At 36.7% G+C, this 24,204-nt stretch overlaps 1 protein-coding gene across 2 annotated transcripts; it reads right to left on the reverse strand.

Moving 5' to 3' along the window:
* Positions 1–672: 672 nt before the first annotated feature.
* Positions 673–23,425, reverse strand: ppp1r1c (protein phosphatase 1, regulatory (inhibitor) subunit 1C). Of its 2 annotated transcripts, none has more exons than XM_084421989.1 (7): positions 23,291–23,403; positions 22,946–23,122; positions 20,932–20,992; positions 11,799–11,833; positions 11,415–11,481; positions 1,397–1,552; positions 673–884 (listed from the first exon to the last, which is right to left on the reverse strand). In XM_084421989.1, exons 2-7 carry the CDS (start codon positions 23,024–23,026, stop codon positions 790–792), a joined length of 495 nt encoding a protein of 164 aa, XP_084278115.1. In that variant the 5' UTR covers positions 23,027–23,122; positions 23,291–23,403; the 3' UTR covers positions 673–789. The 2 variants fall into 2 exon arrangements, with proteins under 2 accessions (XP_084278115.1, XP_084278114.1); XM_084421988.1 differs by lacking the exons at positions 673–884; positions 1,397–1,552 and adding exons at positions 2,896–3,384; positions 4,110–4,313 and having other exon boundaries at positions 23,291–23,425.
* Between the last annotated feature and the right edge of the window lie 779 nt (positions 23,426–24,204).

The following is a 24,204-nucleotide window of genomic DNA, read 5'->3' on the forward strand; positions in this document are numbered from 1 at the left end:
ATAACCAGCCAGTGTTCAAAACTATCTACTTGCCTTAGCTCGATTCAAAACGGTAAGCTTTTTCGGCTGTTTTTAATTCCAGTGGTACTGGTGGATTTCCACAAGAAATTCGAGCATGTCTTTGTGTCATTACGTCACATCTGTACACATAAAGAAGGAGTATCGGCTAGTAGGCTATATTGCGTGTGAGGATGTTGGAGGTGGAGATTTATAGCCTTTTCTCACAGCACTTGATATAATTAAACATCAATTTGAGATTCACCCGTTGTAAAATGCAAAAGACTTTGGACTTCGGAGTGGCTACAGAAAAAAAGAGACATTTTCCGGTGAAAATTCTTAAGTTGATCATACTTCCAAAAAGTAGAATCTGTGATTGACAGTATCGGCGCGGTGACTGACAGCCGCACATTCTCCTCAAAACATTGGATTCATCCGCGCTGTGCCGTGCCGTGCCGAGGCACAACCCACCTGAAGTTGATAATTCTGCGAATAAATGCAATTGCAGATTTCGAACAGAGATGGCGACAGAGGAAAAACTACGGACAGCAGCTTTAACTACTAACCACTGAAAGTTTAAAGTCTCAGCGTTTTGACACCACGTTTTGGATTGAACAGTATTTTGGAGTGGCATGACTATATTAATTGTCAACACCTGCAAGATGAAATTTACTTTCAAACCATTTTAATCATTAAAAAAAAAAAAAAAAATTACATATAAGCAAGTTAAAAAAAAAAACGGCTCCAAAAGGATATTATAAATGATGTCACTTCCTCATCATTCAGCCATTTTTACTCTGTCTGACAGTCTTTCCGTTCTCCATTGTTCTCCTCTTCCTCCTGGAAAAGTGAAGACGGGTCTGTTTGTTTTTTCAGCACCTTTACCCCTGTGAAGAGATTTGAGCAAGCGTCAGCTTATACCTTTTCATAACAGATGTGACTCTTAATCCATCACACAGCAGCTTACATACAGTATTTGAATCATAGGCCTGAACAAACCGATGCCAATCTCCTTCTGTTCTCGCGCTATAGATTGACTATTAACTTTAACCACACTGGCAGTGACTAAATGAAACATCAAAGTGTTTTCAAAGTTGACGTGTCAATCATATTCTGCTGCTGAGTGGATGTGGCATTGGATTTTCTTTTGGTTAAGCTTCTATTTTCTGAATGCTCAGAATCAAGCTCACCAAGCGTTCATATGTAAATGAATGGAAGTAAATGGAACAAAGAATATCATGTAAACAGACCTTAACCCAAAACATAACCCTGAAATTTGATTGGTTGATAGCAATGCTGTTCCAGGACCAACAAACAACAAATCAACATAATCTGCAAATCGCACTGAAAGCTTTTCCGTCACATTTCCATATTTGATGTGCTTATGATCTGGTCCTACCAGGGCCGAATGGTGGCTGGTGCTGGTACGGTGTGTCTTTGCGTCGTGGTGACAGGTCTCCGGGTTCCTCTGACAGTGTGTCCAGGTGTTTCTGAGAGAGTCTCGGAGGAGGATGACTCTCTCTTTCCTCTTGTTGGCTATCGCTGTGCTCTCTACCTGCAGGACGAACACAGCATGAGTCCCAGCATGCAGCAGTCCCAGTGTGACCTGACTTACCTCTTTAGATCCAGTTGACTAAAGTCTAGGTCAAAGTTTGATAGCGATCATCTCGATGCAATAGAATATTTACAGTTAGGAGGTTACAATAAGCTCTTTTCTTAAAGTGCGTGTCATTTTTGAGCAAACAGAACTGCAGAAACAGGCTAATCACAAGCTTCAAACACATATTGCATTGACCATCTTTGTAATGCACCTGCACATTAGAAAATAAATATAAAGTTATACCACTCATATCTACTTCACTGGGGAAGGACCAAAATTTCCGGTCACTCAAGATACATATTAATAATATCAATTTCAATAAGATATTTCAAGTCAGCAATCAAATCTCACAACAGATGTATCAAATTTTGAATAGAGTGCAACAGTGCCCGCCCACTTTTTCAAAGGCGTTGGTTCCGGAAGTAATTTTTCCATTCATTTCTCCATAGGGATTTAAAAAAAAAAAAGAGCCTTTGTTAAAGCGTTATAACCAGGCCAAGCTAGCCTTCAAGGTAAATCACAACATTACAAACTTTATAAAGTATATGAAAATCGACAAAAATACAAATGTACAAGAATGTGTACCTAACGGCTTTAGTTAGGGAAAGAACTACAATCCCATGAAGCATTGCGAACAGCATAATCAAATAAAAAAACGATGGAGAAATAGACAACTATATATATATAAACAATATATTTTAAGTTTATTGCAAAATATGCATATATGTATTTTGAGAGATAAACGATTTAATCACGTCATTCACAGTTATTCATGGGAGTGGGCGGAGCTATAGAGCTCTTTTGACATGTTTAGCGTATGTATTTTTAGTACAGCATCATGGGTAATGTAGTTTTTCACCACAAATTCAGCTGTTAAACACGATTATTTTAAAAATAAGTTGAAATAAATATGGGCTTCCGGCATCAACAGCAGCAAATCACATCGTATCTCACAGCAGTTATAAGTTATTCAAATTCATTTTTCCAGTTTTTACTTCCGGTACCTGACTGTTACGCACCATAGCCCTATTCTTAAGTAAAAAACAGGTGACACCTTTATCACTCAAATGCAGGAATTTCATTCTTACAGTCATTCTTTTTCTTCTCTTTCCACACTATCTGCTACTAGTTTGCACAGAAATGACATACTTCACCTTAAAGCCTCATTACATATTGTATAGTACAAATAACAAATTCAGCCTTCATTTACACATCTGAGAATGAGACAATTTAGAGGTGGAGATGAAGAACCAAAATGACAGTAACATCAGATAAACAGCACTTACTCAAAATTATTTACATCATTCCTTGTTTTTTTATTTCAAGCTCCAAAATTCTTTTTTATTTCATTGTCTCTACTTTACAAGTGAACCAATACCCATAAAGAAATTGTTACAACTTATCTGACAGTGCCAAAATATGCTGCCCGTATTTCTGGTGCCACAGATATACATATTGGAAATATTTCAAATGCCATTTTATCAAATAGAAAACCAAACAGGTCAGATCATTTCAGTACAGATTTCAAAGTGAAGAACAAGCATTACATTTGACACAAATAAAACGAATTAAAGGAAGTCATCACTGGAAGGGAACTTAGAAAGAGCTGAGAAAGTACAATGCATGTATTTAGAGAAAACATGTCTTCTTATTCCAAAGAGTGGAGGGGACAGTAAATGTTTGGGACGGGTCTACGGTGTGCCAGGTACATTATTATGGCTATCGAGAGACAGCTGAAGGACTGCTCAAGTTTTTCTGCTCACTTCCTGAGGTGTCTGCTGTGTCTCCTGCATATGAATATACAAAACAATGGATAATAATAATAATAATGTTGAAAATTATAATAGAAAAAAGAATGAGGATTTTAAAAGAAAGTGGAGGAGAGACAGAGACAAAAAAAAAAAAAAAAAGTCTTGTCAGTAAAGTCCAGCAGATCTTCCGTCCAAGCAATCAGCTTTTCTACTACATGCTCGTGCACCAAGAGATTGTTTATGGAGGGTAAAAGCACTGGAAATTAAATAATAAATAAATAAATAATTAAATAAATACAAATAAATGTCAATTTATTTTGTAATGATACAATCAATAATTAATGTTTGACAATTAAATATCTAAATAATTAAATGTACACATTTATTTTGCAATATTTCATAAAAACACAATTATTGTTAAAACATGTTTATCCACTTATACAAAACTAAAACTGCATTTAAATCATTTAAAAATAAAAGGCTAATTTCTGAATGACACCTGTATGGATGAATCATGCACTTTCGGTACGAGAGATTTTTCATAATAATAAAATATTTTTCACAATTATTAATTACATTCAGTAGTTTTTGACAGTAGTTAACATCTTTAAGAATAATAACATTGATTGAACCATTCATTTTTTTGATTAATTTAATTGGTTTCATTGTTTAATTTAACGTACTTTGGTCCTCCATAATGATTTATTTATTTGACCCTGAGATTTAACCTTGTCCCTTCCCAGTTTTTGTTCTGGACTTACCCCCGGCCCCACTGCTGCCTGGCTGCCCCTCAGTACTGACAAAAGACTCATTGCCATTGGGCTCTGAGCTGTTGTGATTGGCCCACTGAGCTTCGTTGGCAAAATGCTGTGCTGTGATTGGACTGGGCGTGTCTGGGCTGTCAGAGAGCCCCGCCTCCTGCTGCTCCTGCCTCTGAAAGTGCTGCTCCACCACCAGCTGCAGCTCTGCACTCAACACAGGACACACAGCACAGCGCCACACAGTGGACACAGGCTATCAGCACAGGCGTGCGATGTGACACCTCTGAACCCCATCCAAATGTATGACATCAATCAAAGTACACTCAACGGTCGGCTATGAAATTGAAAATGAATGGCTTACGAGATGTGTGCATGCTATGTATATCTCAAACCAAAACGTTTAAACTTAAAGGAGAGTGTTTATACATTAAACGTATTTATATTCACTTTTAAAAACAGTACAATAGGCTTGTTTCATCAGTTGGGCATAGGGCTGGGCAATATAGAAAAAAAATCAGGAATTTACCTACACATAATTTTACTATTTTATTAATACATATACATATATTTAAATGTCTGAGTGACACAAGCGAATTGTTTTGACTCGATTCATTAAAATTGAACTCAGTTGAATGAATCAAACCTGCTAGCTTTAATGCAGTTTTGTGTATATTAGCAAGCCGCGAGACAATGAAAGATTGAATAATTAGTCTAATGGCAAGCTCTTCAGGTAACTTATAAAATCTCATTAAAATTAGCATGATGTTCACAGTGTTGCTTCATTTTATATCACCAGCAAAATCAATGCAAATACGCAAAATAAAATAATACATTCTCAATATATCGCCCAGCCCTAGTTTTTTATCAACAGCACAGTATTTCTTATTGACGTATCAGAATAGAGAGCTAATGCACTGTAAGCTGATATCTCTCATGAAGCAGGTCTGAAAGCATCTTAAGAGCTTCCAGAAGGTTTCATCTGCAAACCTGATGATGATGTTGATGCCTAACGCTTACAGTTCTCATTTATACAACACACTCATTGTACGAAAGACAATGACATAATTTACCAAAGTGTTAAAAATGTTTTAACAATGTTTCCTTGTTTAAGAAAGAATCTACCCTAATCAAAACCTTGAAAAAGCAAAATAAAATAAAATCAAGCTGCAAAACAGCAATTCCTAAATAATAAACGAACTAAATAGAAGAACTATGACCTAATAGAGCGCAACAGTCCAGTTACAGCAGAAAAAAATACCATTTATTTTAACCTCAAGATTTTAATACTAACAAAAATATCACTTGACACAGACGTACCATTAGCTTTGAAGTTTTTCAGTATAATTAAATTTGATTAAAAATCCACAGACTGCACTTAACAAAACTATATTTCACTGCAGAATTCCTGTTGAAGAATGACATACAAATAGTATGTTATTCTTCAACAGGAATTTGGCGATAAAAAAATTGTTTTAAATGTAGTTGAAATATATATATATATATATTCATAATCTAATTTAAATCTGGAAATAAACATAATTGGAATTATTAGATTTTTACAATTTTAAAAACAGAGAAAATTTCTGAATACTTTTTTGTTTTTTTTGCTTCAATTTAAAGTTTGTAATATAATGATTTACACAGAGCTGGTTTGTTTAATTCATGGCTCTGTTAATTGAAGATTATTTTGAAATCCCTATGGAGAAAACGTATGGGAAAAATGCAATCAAGTTCTGCAATCAAGACCACTGCACTACGTACAGTATACACTCAGCAATTTTACCCTGGAAGGAGTTCAAGCTCTCCACTTTAATGGATTTTGTCACTATTCAAAGCAATCTTCCCCAAACTTTTCCCAATCTCTGGCTAATGGACAGATAGAAGATCCCTACTTACACAAATGAGGTTTTGACACCAATGAACCACAACTATAAGCCCACACCAGCAGAGCGAGCAACCTTGGCATCTCCGCAAATCAGATTGCTTTAGCTGTTTCTGCCCTGCACCGACCCAAAGGATGCTGAGTGTTCATTCAAAACTGCTCTGCCAGGCTGTCCATTTGAGGCCATCTCTCTAGAATGATGTATCTCTCTCTCCTCCCCCCACTCCAATCAATAGCTCAAGCTAATGTGAATTTAGCACGTCCATGCCAGGAAATGGCCTTGTCCATGAGTCAGCGAGGCGGACTTCACCACTCTCCCTCCCCCATCTCATTGTCTTAAAACCTCTACTTTGTCGCAAACGTGGCTTGACGGGCAGTGCACATGCTTCATCATGTTGCATGGTGGCACTTATGTGCAGACAACGTGAGTTTGAATCCTGCTCGGGTCATTTTCTGCTCTATACTGCCCCATTAATTGGACAAAAAGACATTAAAACAAGAATTAAAATAAATACTCCATTCATAATATTGCATGTGCACTGATAAAAAAAAAAAGAGAAAAAGAAAGATGATACATTTTCACTGGAGCGGAAACCCCACAAGAAAAGAGAAACAGTGGCTACATACACACTGCAAAGTTAAAGGAATGACATCTAGAATTGTCTCAATCTTCGATTCACAGTTGTTGGCTTACTAAAATACTGCATAAACTCAACAAATAAATCATAAATAAAGTCGATATCACTTTACAATAAGGATTAATTTGCTAACATTAGTTAACTACATTATTTAAAGCACCCCTATTATGCTTTTTCAGATTTGACCTTTCATGTAGTGTGTAATAGAGCTGAATGTAAAAGGTCCGTAAAGTTTCTAAAAACAAAGTACACGACAAAGTAAGTTATTGTCTCCCAAAGGAAAGAACTGATTCTGAACTGCCTGAATTCCAGTCTTACTTCCTGCACAAACCGTAGATTTGTAACAAATTTGCATAATGCCAGTCTATGGTCTTCATTGGCATGCCTCTGAACAATGTCTACTTTGACTCGCCCTCAAATACTGTAGTTGTAACCGAGGCCTGGAAGAGTTTGTTTCGTGTTATTAACATGTTAAGAAGACACCGTTTTCTGCACTGCGAAAGCGAATCCACTTTGCATGCACTTCCAAATGATGAGGACTCAAATTCTCGTCTCAAATTGATACGGTAAAACAGACGCCATCGTCATTGTTCGTATCACTGTGTATCAAGTGCTAAGGAAGATCCGGAGCTGAAATTCAGGTATGGTAATTGACATTTCGTGACATGCGCTATAAGCGGTAGACCAATCACAACAGACTGGGCCATTTGACCAATCAGAGCAGAGTAGAAAGGAGCGGTAGACTGAATACTTTATCGACATTGTGAGAGAAGCGGTGATGCTGCAGTGTATATTATTAGAAATTCAAGTGTTTTTCGATCTTGGAGAGCTTGTAGGACACCTCCAGAACACATTTAAAATAGCATAATGGGGCACTTAACATGAACTAACAATAAACAAGAGTATTTTTATTCATTAAAGGTTTAGTTTACCCAAAAATGAAAATTCTGTCATTAATTACTCACCCTCATGTCGTTCCAAACCTGTAACGGTACGTTCACACGGGGCGTCAGCGTCAACGCTTCCCATTGACTTTAAATGGGTGACGTCAAGCGTTGCCGAAAAGAATTGTGGATCCGTCGGCGGCGCTTCACTGGCGTTGCTCGCGGCAGAAGTTGAGAATTTTTCAACTTCTGCCGCGAGCAATGCCAGTGAAGCGCCGCAGACGGAAGCGTCAGCCAATCAGGATCGCTCTATGCAAATACAGTAGCCAGGCGGCAGCCAATCACGGCAATGAAGCTTGTTGTTGAGTTCCTGTCTAATTTCATTGGCTGACGCTGCTATGACCATGGCGTCAGTGCCAAACTTCAGCCACGCCTTCAGTCAAGCGTTGACGCTGACGCCCCGTGTGAATGTACCGTAAGACTTTCATTCATCTTTGGGGCACTGACGCAACTGAAACTTTGACGCTTCAAAAAGTTCATAAAGAAATTGTAAAATGAATCGATACGAATCGAGCGGTTTAGTCCAAATTTTCTAAAGATACACGATCACTGAATGTAATGAACAGATTGAATTTAGGCTTTTATTCATATATAAACATTGATCAGCGCACATAAACAGAAGCTCAACTGAACAAACCTCATTGGTTCTTACAGAAGCTCAAACGTGCTGTGTAACACAAGAATGAACCTCATTGGCTCTTACAGAAGCTCAAACGTGCTGTGTAACACGAGAATGAACATCATTGGTTCTTACAGAAGCTCAAACGTGCTGCGTAACACGAGAATGAACCTCATTGGTTCTTACAGAAGCTCAAACGTGCTGTGTAACACAAGAATGAACCTCATTGGCTCTTACAGAAGCTCAAACGTGCTGTGTAACACGAGAATGAACCTCATTGGTTCTGACAGAAGCTCAAACGTGCTGTGTAACACGAGAATGAACCTCATTGGTTCTGACAGAAGCTCAAACGTGCTGTGTAACACGAGAATGAACCTCATTGGTTCTTACAGAAGCTCAAACATGCTTCGTAACACACGAGAATGAACCTCATTGGTTCTTCCAGAAGCTCAAACGTGCTGTGTAACACGAGAATGAACCTCATTGGTTCTTACAGAAGCTCAAACATGCTTCGTAACACACGAGAATGAACCTCATTGGTTCTTCCAGAAGCTCAAACGTGCTGTGTAACACGAGAATGAACATCATTGGTTCTTACAGAAGCTCAAACGTGCTGCGTAACACGAGAATGAACCTCATTGGTTCTTACAGAAGCTCAAACGTGCTGTGTAACACAAGAATGAACCTCATTGGCTCTTACAGAAGCTCAAACGTGCTGTGTAACACGAGAATGAACCTCATTGGTTCTTCCAGAAGCTCAAACGTGCTGTGTAACACGAGAATGAACCTCATTGGTTCTTCCAGAAGCTCAAACGTGCTGCGTAACACGAGAATGAACCTCATTGGCTCTTACAGAAGCTCAAACGTGCTGCGTAACACAAGAATGAACCTCATTGGTTCTTCCAGAAGCTCAAACGTGCTGCGTAACACGAGAATGAACCTCATTGGTTCTCGCACGTCAAGCGAACATGCTTGAGCTTCTGTTAACCAAAACTGATGTGTGTGTTGATGAATGTTTAAATGTGAATAAAAGCCTACATTCAATCAGTTCATCATATAAAGAGATCGAGTCTGTTCAGAAAATGTGGACTAAACTGCTCAATTCATATGGATTAGTTTTATGATCTCTTTATGAACGTTTTGAAGCATCAAAGTGGTAGTTGCGTAGCTGTCAGTGGAGGGACTTGGAACAATATGAGGGTGAGTAACAATGACAGAATTTGGTCCAGCAGTTTTTGGGTGAACTATCCCTTTAACATTCTCAAAGATTAATAAATGCTGTAAAACACACATTGTTCATTGTTAGTTTATGTTAGCTAATAATGCATTAATGTTAACAAATGAGACCTTATTGCAAAGTGTTACCATAAAATCATTGCAGCTGAAAATCAGGAAAGAGCAAACACAAAATGGATCTCTAGCTATTTGATTAAAAAATACCTAAACAGTCAAAAATTTAAATAAACTTAAATCTGAAAAGCTGTTAACTAGATGTATTAAACTGTGCAAAAAACTAAAATCTTTACTTTGAATTAAGCTTGGAAACATTTTATGATTGAAAATGCTTTTTAATGAAGAACTATGGATGGTCAAATGCAGTTTACTGTTTTATTATATCCTATTATATATCATTATGTAGTATAGTTGAAAAGTCTGAGACCACACTGAAAATCTGGGATTTAGAATCTAATTTAAACCTGAATATATGTATTTTTTATAGATTTTTTTTAAATTTTAAACACTGCACTATTTCTAGGCCACTCATCAAATAATTATGTTTGTAAAATTGTGACTCTCAGATGTCATTGCTTCCAGTGAAGCTCAAGACGCTCTTTGAATTATTCTCAAATCATGCTGGAAAAAACACATGCTACAAAAGAGACGCATATTCACTATGCTGTCAGACCTCTGGGAGTGTGTGTGGTTGAGAGCGGAGGAACTGTGTTAATATTAGCGACTGATCCATAAGCACGAGCAGTGTGAGCAGTCTGTTGAGTGGGCTGCATGTGTGGGTCATTGGATGCAAGTCACCGCCTCCATCGGTGAAATATGTGTAGTGTGAATGTTAATGGAGAAGATGGCATGGCTGAGTAAGTAAGTGTACTGTGGATCAAACACAGATGGCATAGACAGATCATTCCTACTATGCAGTACATTTATTGCATTAATATAGTCTTTTTTAAAAAGATTGAAATTGCTTAATAATTAAGTTCATTTTACACAATGTTCTCTAAATTTTGAGCTGATGTTGTTATTTTTAATTGATAATCAGTTTATAGATTTTTCCTGTGTACTGTCATCAGAATCACTTTCCGTCCTGTTAATCTTTTGTAAAATCCTTATAACAAAAAATAAATGGTGTAATAACAGTGTAATACCCATGTCATTATACACATTTGTGTCCCTATAAATCATATAAACAAGCACACACACACACACACACACACACACAAATAATTAAATAAATAGGACGAAGAATAAAAGTAATAATGAAAAAATATTACAATAAAATAAGCAGAAGGCTAATGTACATTTCTGCATATCACAGTGTTATTTTAGTCAAATTGATATATATTTCGAATAGTTTTTATTTTTATATTTTCTGTTTTCATTTAAATTTTATTTAAAATTGTAATCATTTTGTTTAAATTTTTTTATTTCAATTTTAGTTATTGTAGTTAAATTAAATAAAAATGTGCATTTTTGCCTTTGCAATTACCTGAAATAAAATTAAATATTAAGAAAAACGTATTTTTTTTCTTTTTTAAGGTTTTAGATTTAGTATCAGTTAACTATAATAACCCTGGCATATTATGAACTGTATACAGCTGTATAAATATTTATTATTTTTTACAGTAACAGTTATTTATTTTTATTATAAATATGAAATGGTTTGTTTGACTTGAGCATGATGATATCAATATTATTAACGGTGTAGAAAAATATGAAAGTTTAGCTAACTCTCAATCATCAATGAGACTGTTTATTATATTAATTTTCTAGCAATTGTATAAATATAATCAAGTTATAATTAAAAAGTTTAAGGCCTTTTTTCTAAACGTCTGGTGTATCCCTTTATAAAAATAGTACCGTAAATTCTGACACAAGCACATACATTTTTTAAGAGCTCAAAAGGTACTGCATAACAGGAATGACTCAGATGGTGTATGGTTACGTAAGAACCTGAAACGTCACATATTATGCAGATGGTGTATATGGTACCTCTCATGGTCGGTGGCGTGTAGACGCTCTGTTTCCTCTGGGCTGGAGACAGCTGGGCACTCTGGGCCTGGCGTGGACAGTGGAAAAGCACAGCGTGAGAGAGGGGATCTGATTTCACACAGACTCTATTTCAGGAGCTTTGCTCCAGCAGGTAATCAATGACAACTGCATCAGAACTCCATCCATCTCGCAGGAAAGCTGAGCATCTTAGCATAGAGAGCTGTGCAGAGAAGAACCCGGAGGCTTAGCTTACATTACCACCACGTCCACTAAGACGGCTGAAAAGAAATAGCGTGTGATGTCTGATACGGTGTGAGTGAGGAAGATCAAATCTAATGCTCGTGTTAAGTGCTGGGTTCCCTGTTATTGCTTTAGAGTACTCACCTCTGTTTGATTTCCTGTAGTCTGCTTGTCATCTCCTGAAGGGGGAAAAATCAACACAGGGACTTACTGTTTTCAGTGCTTTATAGATGCAGAAAACGTAGCTAAAAAGTAACATAGCACTCCAAAGAGAGAAAAAAGACACTACATTATCAAAAATAGAGTTCTTTATTGGCATCTACTCTATGGTTCCACGAAGAACCTTTAAAATCCACGGAACCTTTCCATTTATTTAAAGGTTCTTTACGGTGGAAAAAGGTTCTTTCATTTATTAAAACGTTCTTTACACTTAGAAAACAGTCGTTCTTTTAAGAATTGTTCACTGAAAGTTTCTTCAATGACACAAAAAAGGTTCTTATATGGCACCACTGTGAAATACCCCTTTTGGAACCTTTTATTTTTAACAGTTCCAAAGTTTGGGGTCAGTACGATTTTTGGTAACACTGGTTTGATGGTTCAGGTTCGACATTACTAAGTAACTTTGCAAGTAAATGTCAACTTATTCTACTAACCTGAACACTAACCTAACAGTCTAATACTCTAATGAGAGTTTTTTTTTTTTTTTTTTAGCAAGGATGAAATAAAATGATCAAAGGTAACAGAAAAGACATTTAAAATGTTACAAAGAATTTATATTTCAAATAAATGCCTTTCTTTAAAAAAAATAAAAAAAATAATCCCGAAAAAATGTATCACAGTTTCCACAAAAAGATTAAGCAGCAAAATTGTTTTCAACATTATTAATAATAAGTAGAGACGCACCGATTGCAATTTTTTTTGTAAGTATGACCTGCCGATAGCGATTTTCGCCCTTTCTGATTTTCTTTCTAAGAATTATATACAAACAAAAATCTACTTTTCTTCAATGCAAAATTTTATTTTTGAAAAAAAAGAAAAGAAAAAAGTCAAACACAATTTCGAACAATTGCAATTGCATAAAGAGAAATATGAAATAAACAGTATATTCAGGTTAAAACTTTTGTGCCAGTTTTGCTTGGTAACCCCAGTAACTTTTACAACACCTGGTTTGTACTGTAAGTTCTCATAGTTGCACCTTAAAGAATCACACAGAGTAGTGGGGAAAAGTTGCTTGTATTTGCTGGTATATTACTGAGAGATTAAATCCTTGTGAGCGTGGCACAAAAATGGGCATGGGCTGCACACAGAATGTGACAGTTCAGTGTAAGCCACCAGCCTAGGTCATGTGATCTTCCAAAAAAGTCATTTAATTACTTGACTTTTCATATTTTTGATGAGTCAAGATGAAGAAACATCTTCATCTTCGTCTTAATTAAAAAATATTAATGGATAGTTCACCCAAAAATGAACATTGTAATTTACTCTCCCTCATGTCATTCCAAACCCATAAATATTTCATTTTCAGAACACAAATTATGTTTTTTTCCCTCCAGATTTCATTAAAAAATATCTTTATTTGAGTTCTGAAGATGAATGAAAGTCATGAGGGTCAGTAATTAATGACAAATTTCATTTTTGAGTGAACTAACCCTTCAGTGAGCATGGCTGAAAGGCAGTACAGATAACACTGTGACAACTGATCACGTCTATCCACATTTCCCTGTTGTAATGTTGTTGTTTGGTTTATACAGGCGTCTGATATTGATGAAGTCTGGGCACAAGTATCTGTTGGGGTGCTGACGTTAGAAGAAGATGCACATCTCTCTTCTAATCTTCTCTACCCTGACCCAGAGTCTACTGTCATCATTGTTGGGGGAAGTTTTGGACAATCTCCAGAGCCTACCTCAAGCAATTTGCCTTTTGTTTGGGCTGTCATATGCCATATTTGGATTGCTGCTACACTTCCAAGTTCATCCAAAGAGTGATGCTTGACTTGGGACAGAACAAAAAAAAAACCTAAAACTAAAGTGACTTTTTGAAAATAATTATGTAAACCAATGCCAACTTGTGGTGACCAACCCTGTGCCATACTTAAGCTCCTCCTACTGCTACCTCCACTGTTTACAAGAAGCACACACTAAATTATATTCTGTTTTTGATTTGTTTAAACATAGTTCTAATACATTGCTGGTGTAATTCATAATAATAGCAAATGTGCAACGTCAGTTGGTGTAGATAGAAGAACCATAAAAACATGAACATGAAAAACATTACCTTTGAACTGTCTCTGTGTGTATAATTGTATGTGATAAATGGAACTTTTTTTTTCATTTATTTGTTATGGATGTTTGAATCTCTTAAGTTACTAACATGTTCTTGCAAAAGGCAATCGGTTTGCATGGTTTTAACAAGTAAATCCAATTGTTGTTCAAGTAAATACAACCGAGAAATACCAAGTTGCAGGAAATGTTACATTAGTTAGCTCAAAATTTGTTGTTTGGAAAACACACATAATATATTGCACTGGAAATGATTTAGTTACTTGAACTCACGTGTACAGTAAGTGTACAACACTAAATAAGCATTTGTTAGTACAACATACTATTCTCATTTACAATGTAATATGTTACATGATGGAAACAATCTGTGCTTCATTTATTCTAAATTTATATGTCCACAAATTCTGTTAAAGGACACTAGGGGTAAAGCCAAATTTAGACCATGCAGTTAAGTCTTATTTGATCCAAGAATGGAATACGTTAGGCGACTAACAAAATTAGATTTTAGATTCCACTCCCAAGTTTCTTTTTCATAATGCAGACTGCTTTTAGGAGGCCGACCCATTTCTTTCCCTGACTGCACTAAGTGGGGCTTATACATTATTTCAGATGTTGAAAAGTGGGGATATTTGTTCAAATTCAGGACTTGAAAGACCAATTTAATCTTCCATGGTCATTATATTTCTTTCAGGGCAACTTACAGTTTCATGCATGCTCTCAAAGCGTATATGGATGACTTGAGGAAACAAACTGATTCTTTAGTGGTCTGTGGGCTCCGAATGATTTTATGAAAACTGGAGTGTCCTTATAAACCTTTCTTAATTTGCATATTATGCAGTGAGGATCTGGAACATTCGCAATCTGATATTCACTGGAAGGTTGTTATTGCTGCAGCTTCAATGAACCAAAAACGTCAAATTATTCCTTATGATTTTGTTCACAGATATTATTGCGCACGCAGAAAAAAGTGTTCAGATGAAAACATCCTGATATAACATTACATATCTTTGCAATGTTTTTGAAAGAAAAATACAATAAAAAAAAAAGATGTGAATTTTAATATATTTTAAAATGTCATTTATTTCTATGATTGCAAAGCTGAATTTTCAGCATCATTACTCCAGTCTTCAGTCTCATATGATACTTCATAAATCATTCTAATATGCTGATATGGTGCTCAAGAAAAATTATGAATGAATAAAAATATTAATTTCTTCAAAAAACAAACAAACATACTGATACCAAACTTTCGAAGAAGTCACATTAAAATATTTACAAATGTTATTAGATTTAAAACACCAAAGTTGCATTTATATTGAAGAAATATAGGACTTTTTAGCAATAAAAACAATAGAAATATTGCTTGATCAACATGATTTACAGTGTGATTAAAAGTTACATGATTTAAAAAAAGTGAAATTAGTTCCGACAAAATAATTTGTTCGTTAATGCCATTTAATTTGAATGATATTCAGATATGTTTTGGGGGGCACTATGTTTTTAACACTAATTAGTTGTGAATGTAGTCTGTTTTGTATCGTACATTCATACAATGAAAGCTATTATGTACTGTGAGGAGCGTATGCACCATCAACAGGACTGGCGTTCCACTTGTTTAAGGGGGAAAGAAGACTTTAAAAGCCCCTGATTTCTCTTAAAGCCACTGAACATCTTTATTCCCTGACCTAATAGCCACTTAAGCCCCTAAATGAAGTCTGAATTATGACTTCAGACCTGATGTTAAGTGGAAACAGAGGTACACAGTGAACCACAGTAGCCAGAAGAGCTTTCTTCTTTTATGGACCCACTGGCTCCACACACGAGGACCTTGTTAAAAACACGAATCGTACAAAACGTCCCTGCCATAGGCACAGGTTCTGCACCAAATTACCACTCTAACCGCAATAACAAGCCAAGCCACTTTTCAACTTCATCTTCTGTTCGCAGTTGACGTTGCCCAGTTTAATGACAAGCGGCGCTCGTGTGACGCAAGTTCTTAAAGCTTCAGAAACGTTCTTTATTAGGGACCGATTCCAAGTGTTTTGGATCAGAGGAAGAAATGCCAGCCAAACAAAGAGGTTCTTGTTTTGTGAATGCAGCTCTGTGCGTCCCACCTCTTCTACACGCCCCTGCGATCTACATCCAAAATCACAACCGCAACTCGACAACAACTACCCAGTCATCAATCTGCATCAATCAGGGAAAACAAACAGCTCTGAAATTAACAGCATTTCCCAGTCATTTGTCAGGTTTGAATGGCTTTGCTGGAGAGCATGTCATCTCTGTTGAGTAAGACCTGGCGAGCGAAGGCAGAGAATAAACGGTCTTAGTCAAGGGAAGCTTGTGAGCTCATAAAAAGGCCTTCTTCTCAAGCAGAACTGGCAGATGGCAATGCTGGCTCCAGCGGGAGGGTTTGGTTTAGCTTTATCATGAAAACCAGTCAACTCTGCCAAGTCAAACACAGGAGTATGGGCACATATGATCTCTGTGAGTTTCCAGACAAGAGTCCACAGCGCTCGGATGAAGTGGATCATCGCTATGTTTATTCACTGATATTGAACAACTTGTGAAGACACTGGATGTTTGAGATTATATATCACTGATTCTTACGACACAGGACAAAACATGTCACAGCTTTACCACACACGCACACACACACACACACACAAACAATTTTATTTTATTTGATCAAAATTATTACATTAAACTATTACTCACCACCCCTAAAATAACCTCAAACCAATACATTATGCATATAAAAAAATTATATAATAAAAAATAAAAATAGATTTAAAATGTTTCACAGCTTTGTCTCTACCTTTTGTAAACAATGGCAGATATTTATTTAAAAATCAGGCAAGATTAAATGTCATCTTTCCATTTTTACTGGCTATGATTTCAACAACATCACACAGACTCTAGTGAGTTATATATTTCATTTAAAGTAAGTGTGCTTATATTTTCTGTCACAATCATGTCAACTAACAAATCAAGTTTATGTATCTGTTCAAATAGTTTCAAATGAATCATTTAAAGTATGATTGAACAGGTCCAAATAAAATATATAAGAACAATCAGAATCTGGATTTAATACATTTGTGATTAGACATAAAGTCACCTTGAGATTTAAAGCCATATTGTGAGATTTAATGTCACAACTGTGAGATATAAAGTCATATTGTGAGGTATAAAGTAACTATTGTGAGACATAAAGGCATAAATGGCATGATATAAAGACACATTGTGAGATTTAAAGTCACAATTGTGAGAATATAAAGTCATATTGTGAGATATATATTCACTATTGTGAGATATAAAGTCACAATTTGAGATTTAGTCACATTGTGGCATAAGATCATTTGGACATATTGAGAAATATTGTCATATTGTAAAAAAAAAAACTATCAGAATCTGGATTTAATACATTTGTGATATGCAAAATATGCAAACACTCTGAGGTGACAATATAATTGATAGAGCTGGAAATTAATTTGAAACCATCCTGTGATATCAATTTATTCATTCAATTAAGTGAATGCTAAATTTACCATTATTTATCAACAAAATCACTCATTGAGGAAGTGGAAGAAGCAGGACAGATTCATTTGAAACTATCTGAACAGATACATAACTTGATTTGTTTTGCAGTTCTCAACAATCACTCATGTCTGATCTCAAAGTACCCATAGCATTCAAAAGATTCACTGTCACAAAATGAAAATATGTTTTTCTGCCTTCAAGTGTTTCTGGGAAGTTCCAATTTTCAAACTTGGAATAATTATGATGTGATGTGTTATAGATTTTCGGTCGGAATAAATTGTAGGCATTGAGCAATTTCATATTTCTTTCTCTCTTTTCAGTTGACTGGCACAGGAAGCTTTTTTAGCGCTAATGCAACACTGGAGATCAAAGGATGTGCATTAGGTGTAGAAATTATGATTTATCTGTGTATTTTATCATTTTCATGCAGCCACAGAGAATTATGGGAAGTTTTGTCCCACAAGCCTGGCGCCTCATAAACACGGCTAAATGTGCTTTCTGTCAAGCTTTATTACTGTTTATCAAAATATAAACAAAGTAAATTATACAGTCTTACAATTAAAACTTAATTATGAGCAATCCCTATTAGCCATCACTCTTTATTTTCCCAAGTAAAAACATTGTGGTGGCACTCAAATCGTGAACATGATCGTTATGACATGACTCGAAGGCAACATTTGTTTGGACTCTAGAATGATTTCTCCACATTTACAGTGCCAAAAAAACGCTTTCTCATGTGGGCTGTTGAGTGGGATTAGGGTCGAGGTTACCATGTTTACAGATGACGCTAGTGTGTTGGTATTTCCCTCAAGTAGAAAACTTTATTGATTCTGCTTCCATGTGGAAAACATATGAACTTTGTCAGCATAATGTAAGTTTGATGGCAAAAGTCCTCATAAAGACTTCAAGAATGTTCCATGCAAGTCTTGAGGAACAGCTGCAGTATGTTACCCATTGAAGCCAGTTTCTGACTCAGAATTGTGGTTGTGGTTTTCCAAATTGTTGAAAATTATTGTTTTTGTGAGATACAATTGAGAGATAAAAACTCACAGTTGGTAGAGTGTCACGGCTGTATATTGTGTATTGTCGTCTTTGCCGTGTTTGGGTGTGTTTTGCTCCTCCTACAGGTGTGCTGCGGAGCTGAGGCAATCAGGTGGATTGGGTGCACCGGTGCACAGGTGTGCCTGTCATTAAAAGTGTCCTGTTTGGCGTCCTCATTGAGCGTTCCATTCTGTCACATCGATCCCTGGCCAGGACCGAGATGTTGATCGGCGTTGCGGCGTATTGCGAGAACTTGAGAGACAGTCGTTGTAATTAAGAATGTGGAAATAAAAGAGTATTGTAACCGCCGTCAACCGTTTCCTCCTCCTTCATTGTTTCTCCCTAATAAGGGCGTAACATAGAGATTTAAAGCCATATTGTGAGACATAAAGTCACATTGTGGCATATAAAATCACATTTGAAGATATGAAGTCATTTGTGAGATATAAAGTCACTATTGGTAGATATAAGTCATATTGTGAGATTTAAGGTTACATTACTAGACAAAGTCACCTTGTGAGATTTAAGGTCACATTGTGAGATATAAAGTCATCTTGAAAGATTTTAGATCACATTGTAAGATTTAAAGTCCTAATTGTCACCATTGTGAGATATAAAGTCATATTGTGAGATTTAAAGTCATATTATGAGATATAAATTAACATTGTGATATTTAGGTCTAATGTTACATTAGACATAAAGTCATCTTTTGAGATTTATGGCCATATTGTGAGATTAAATGTCACAACTGTGAGATATAAAGTCATATTGTGAGGTATATAGTCACTATTGTGAGATATAAAGTCATATTTTGAGATTTAAAGTTACATCTGGACATATAAGATCAAATTTGGATATAATAAAGTCTGTGATGTATAAATTATCTATTGTGAGACATAAAGGCATAAATGGTATGATATAAAGACACATTGTGAGATTTAAAGTCACAATTGTGAGAATATAAAGTCATATTGTGAGATATATAGTCACTATAGTGAGATATAAAGTCACATTTTGAGATTTAGTCACATTGTGGCATAAGATCATTTGGACATAATAAAGTCATATTGAGAAATATTGTCATATTGTAAGATATACAATTGTAAAATATAAAGTCGCATTGTGAGATGACAGGCTTACACTAAGACAGACAGGGCTTACACTAAGCCAGGATTAGGCCTTAGGGCATTTAGGGCATTTAGGTAGCTTTTATAAACGTCCCTTTAAAAAAAAAAAAACATTACTGGTGTGCATCTTGAGACAAAACAATGGCACTGACATATTTTATGATATGTCAATGCAAGTTGCTTTCAGTTAAAATGGCTCAAACATGCAATTTGGGACTAGACTCAAGCCTTGTCTGTGAAACTGGGGGGTAGAGTCACAATTGGTAGATATTACGTCACATTGTCAACTATAGTTCTAGTCAATTTTGTATAGTCATATTGTGAGATGTAAAGTCAAAATGTAAGATATAAAATCACAATTCCTTTTTTATTTACTCTGAGGTGAGAACGGGCTTCTATAAAGGGTCATTTGCAGAAGCACATGCTAAGTGTAGGTATAATTGAATCTCAGCAAAATACATCCCAGCCATTTCCCAAGCAACCCTGAACTCCCCTCATAGATAAGCCCTATCGTTCTACGTTAAGGTTAAACTGAAAGTTGACCCATGAAGAGACAACGCTTGAAAAAGATGACAGAGCTACGGCTCAACGGTCTACACAGACTGGCCGTTCGCATATGCTGACGCCATAGGTGGGTTGTTTGTGCTGATAGCCTGTTGACCATTGCCACATTCTCAGCGTGTTGTCCTGTTCCGACCCAAGGCTAGATTACAGACGCTCCGACGTGAAATGACCTCGCCAGACCTATCATATTGTCCTTTAAACCAGAAGAGCACATTTCCTCCCGCAATATCATATAATGATTGTACATGAGAATTGGAGAGGGCCTATTTTCATAACAATACAGAAACCCACGGCTTTATGTAAACAAAGGCAGAAATTCAAAAGGAATACTTCACAGCTGAACCCTTACAGCAACCAAACCTTGAAAAACACCGCCAAATGATGCTCAAATACACCAACTCTGGTTTGTTTTTGAGAGCAGTCATGAGTTCTAGCCCTAATGCATTAGGGATGCTGAATAATCAAAGCAAACATATAGAGTTTGAGATCTGTACAATGAGTGAATACTGGGAACTTTACCCTAAAGGTTCTGCTTAATGAGAGGCAGACCGTTCACTGTAGATTCTTATCTTAAATTAGATGCATTTAGGTTGCACAAGGGCTTCAATAGTAGTTCAATAGGGCTTTGTTTGCTACAACCCAACAGTCCATATACTGTAGGTTGAACCAGCTCTTTCAGTGAATGTAAACAAGCATGCAACATGTTTAATGGTTTAAGGCTCTTACCTGATGCACTGGGCTCATTGTAGATGACCAATGTGGCTGGAGTTGGTCTGCGCTTGCGAATCTGAAGAGAGAAAGAAATACATTTTATAATAATATTATAATTCACAAAAGTGGAGGTACTATATGAATAAGAGGGATTCTTAGAAGTGTCTAAAACCCCTTCAACTATGGTAAAATCACTGTGATACACAGCCTTGAGTGGCTTTTTAGTTTAATATTATGCAGCATCCTGCTGGGGAAAAAAAACCCTAAGCCTAAGCTGGTTTTCTGATCTTAGGTGGTTTAAGCTGGTCCCCCAGCCTGACCAGCTGGAAAATGCCTTCTAAAACAGTTAATAAACTAGCAAACCAGCTAAGGTACCAAATCACATTATTTAATAAGGATATAAAGAGCAATTCTTCCGCTTATATAGTTCATTTCACATGTAGGCCACCTCAAAATGTTACTTAAAGAAACATGATCTGTCACCTTTTCAGAGAGGAGGTTTGTCTGTGATCCAGGTTATATGACAACTTTGAACATGGCTCATCCAAATAGGATTTAGAGTCATCTCTATCCAGTTGTAGTATTACATGATACTTTTAGTACTTTTGTAAGTGTTAGCTGACAATAACAGATGGCACATGGGTGTAAAATGTTCATGCTGACTGATTTACCCCATGTGTCCGGACACCAGCATTTGTTGGGTGATTCACTGGGGTCAATATAATCAATTCCCTGAAGAACGCTGCTGGGTTTAGATCACATTTAGCCTCACAACATGCTGTCTCAACACGTGAAACAGCATGAGCTCACACTCAACAATGTCGTTCTCCATCCATGTGTTTTAAATATCGCTAAACAAGAATTACTCAGAGTGTGAGAGAGATTCAGGAGCCGTCACTTGACCTACCGGGCATCATCAACATTTGTTGATCATGTACAACTGTTTTCAAGCCCCAGACAACTCACTGGCTGCATGACCACAAGTTTCCCATGATCTTACTGGATGTCGCAAATGCTGGTGGTGTCTCCAAGGTAACGTTTTTTAACTTGGTAAATAGCTTATTGAAAACGACTATTCCAAGCGTCTTGGATGCAGATAGATTGAAAGCAAATCAAAACTGGTCAGTTTCCAGGAAAAGCCAATAAGCTTGCCAAATGTTTATCCAGCATGTGTTGATTTTTGGTATGTTGGTTCCTGAGAAAAAGATTTATGCAAATTAATAATATAGGGGAGACCAGGGCCAGTTGTCACAAGGCTTATATCAAATTTTGAGTCAAAACAATTTTGACTGAAAAATCTGAACTACTACTAGCCTGATTGCACCAGCACATAAAATCACTGAGCCTTGAACCTGCATTGGTCCAGGTTCATTTTAAAAGAAAAAAAGTCTTAAGAAGCAAGAGCGAATGCCGCCTTTACTGATGGAGAACTTACTCAGCACAAGAGAGAGTGCCACTGATTGGACATACCGGCATCATCATAAAATCAGCCCAGCACTTTCCTGTTATCACACTGTCAGCAACAGCACCAACATCAAACACTTTTACTGCCAGACATGCAGCCTCTCTGCTGGATCCGGATGCATCAATGAACAGCTCTACTAGCTGGAACACAACAAAAATCTAGTCTGCTGCATGCAACCACAGTTACATTTTGTTTATGATGCACGGTTTCCCTTTACCACCAAATTCACATTTATTGCATTACCGTTGTCATTTTTAATGAGACAAAAACTATTTTGGCATGAAGTGTTGAAATGTAAAAGCAAAGAGTAAATATTTAATTTCTTCCTCACACTAAAGTGCATGCAAAACACTATTTGTTTGACGCATTACTGTTCTGTGCACTAAAAAATTACATATTTACCAAGCACTACAATCCCACTATGCATGACATCATATCATAAAACTGATTTTGGCATCAATCTGCACAGATCTGATGCTTCAAGACCGTCTCAAGGGAGCCAAAGAGCAATGCAGGCCAGTCTCCATTAGGCACAATGCAATAAAAGAGCCTCTCTCTACTTACATGCTCGGCCGCTTGGGGATCCAACTGGCTCTGGAAGAGTGGAACGGCAAACTGTATTTTCTTGGGGCTGTTGGGCTCCATGCTGAAAGAGAGAGCTGACGGAGAGAGAGATGGAGACAAACTGGACCCTACTTATCAGCCCCTGTGTTTTCTCTCTCTCCTGTACGTCCCGCCTTCCTTTACTCCGTGAGAGAGGGAGAGAGAGAGAGAGAGAGAGAGAGAGAGAGAGAGAGAGAGAGAGAGAGAGAGAGAGAGAGAGAGAGAGAGAGAGAGGGGGATCAGCCACAGAGACAAGCAGAACAAACAGTCAGTCTGTCCTTCCCACATCCATGTTGTCCCACTCACTTCGCTTTGCTCCCGTGTCCCATAAACCTCACAGAAGCAAGGATTGGCTGCAGGTCTTTCTCAGTGTGAGTTTTCCGACTGCTCCGGGACACGCTCAGATCTCTCTCTGCTTTGCTTTCTCTCTCTCTGTCTCTCACTATCATTAGCAAGACTCAGAGCAATGCAATATAAGCTCCCACTGGGACCTGCTGATGCTCCTACATTATTTATGATCCTGATTCAGGATGCTGTCGGCAGTTTTCGCATCACATGGCCGGGTTTCTCTTCATAGACACGGGTAAACCGTGAGACAAGAGAATGTTCTTTATAATGTATAACACGCTCGATCACACTGGCACTTCATTTATGGATTTTTAATTATTCAGGGATTCTTAGGAGGTGGGAATGAATCACTGCCCTGCTAAACCTGCCATTTTATTTTTAGGCAGAGTGGATGTAGTATGAATCAAGGGTTTAAGACAAAAGTGAAGAATGTTTTTGTGAAGTAACGGTTTAAGATATAAAATGAAGATCTTTTGATCCAAAGGATTTCCATGCCTTTTCCAGGCATCTGTGACTTTTTTAGTTTTTTTTTTAATTTAATAAAGATTGCCCTCACAAAGAGCAATTTAGCTGATATACTGTATTTTATATTTAGCCATCCAAAAAGAAAATCACATGTAATATAATAGAGAGCTTTGTGCCATTGAGTTTTGCACATAAAAACCCCCTTAGAAAATGTTAAAATGTAGTTTTAAATATTAGTATTTTAAAGTTGAGCATAATTAGAAAATTCCTTGGAATTTCCAGGTTTTCAATAACCCCGGGAACCATGTAACAATGTTGTTATTGCTAACCAAAACTAAATTGTTTTTGTTCACAAGTAAAAAAATGACCATTACCAATTACCAAACTTGCCATGGCAACTCACTGAA

This window comes from Rutilus rutilus, assembly GCF_951802725.1.
Source record: "Rutilus rutilus genome assembly, chromosome: 10".
Taxonomy (NCBI): Eukaryota; Metazoa; Chordata; class Actinopteri; order Cypriniformes; family Leuciscidae; genus Rutilus; species Rutilus rutilus.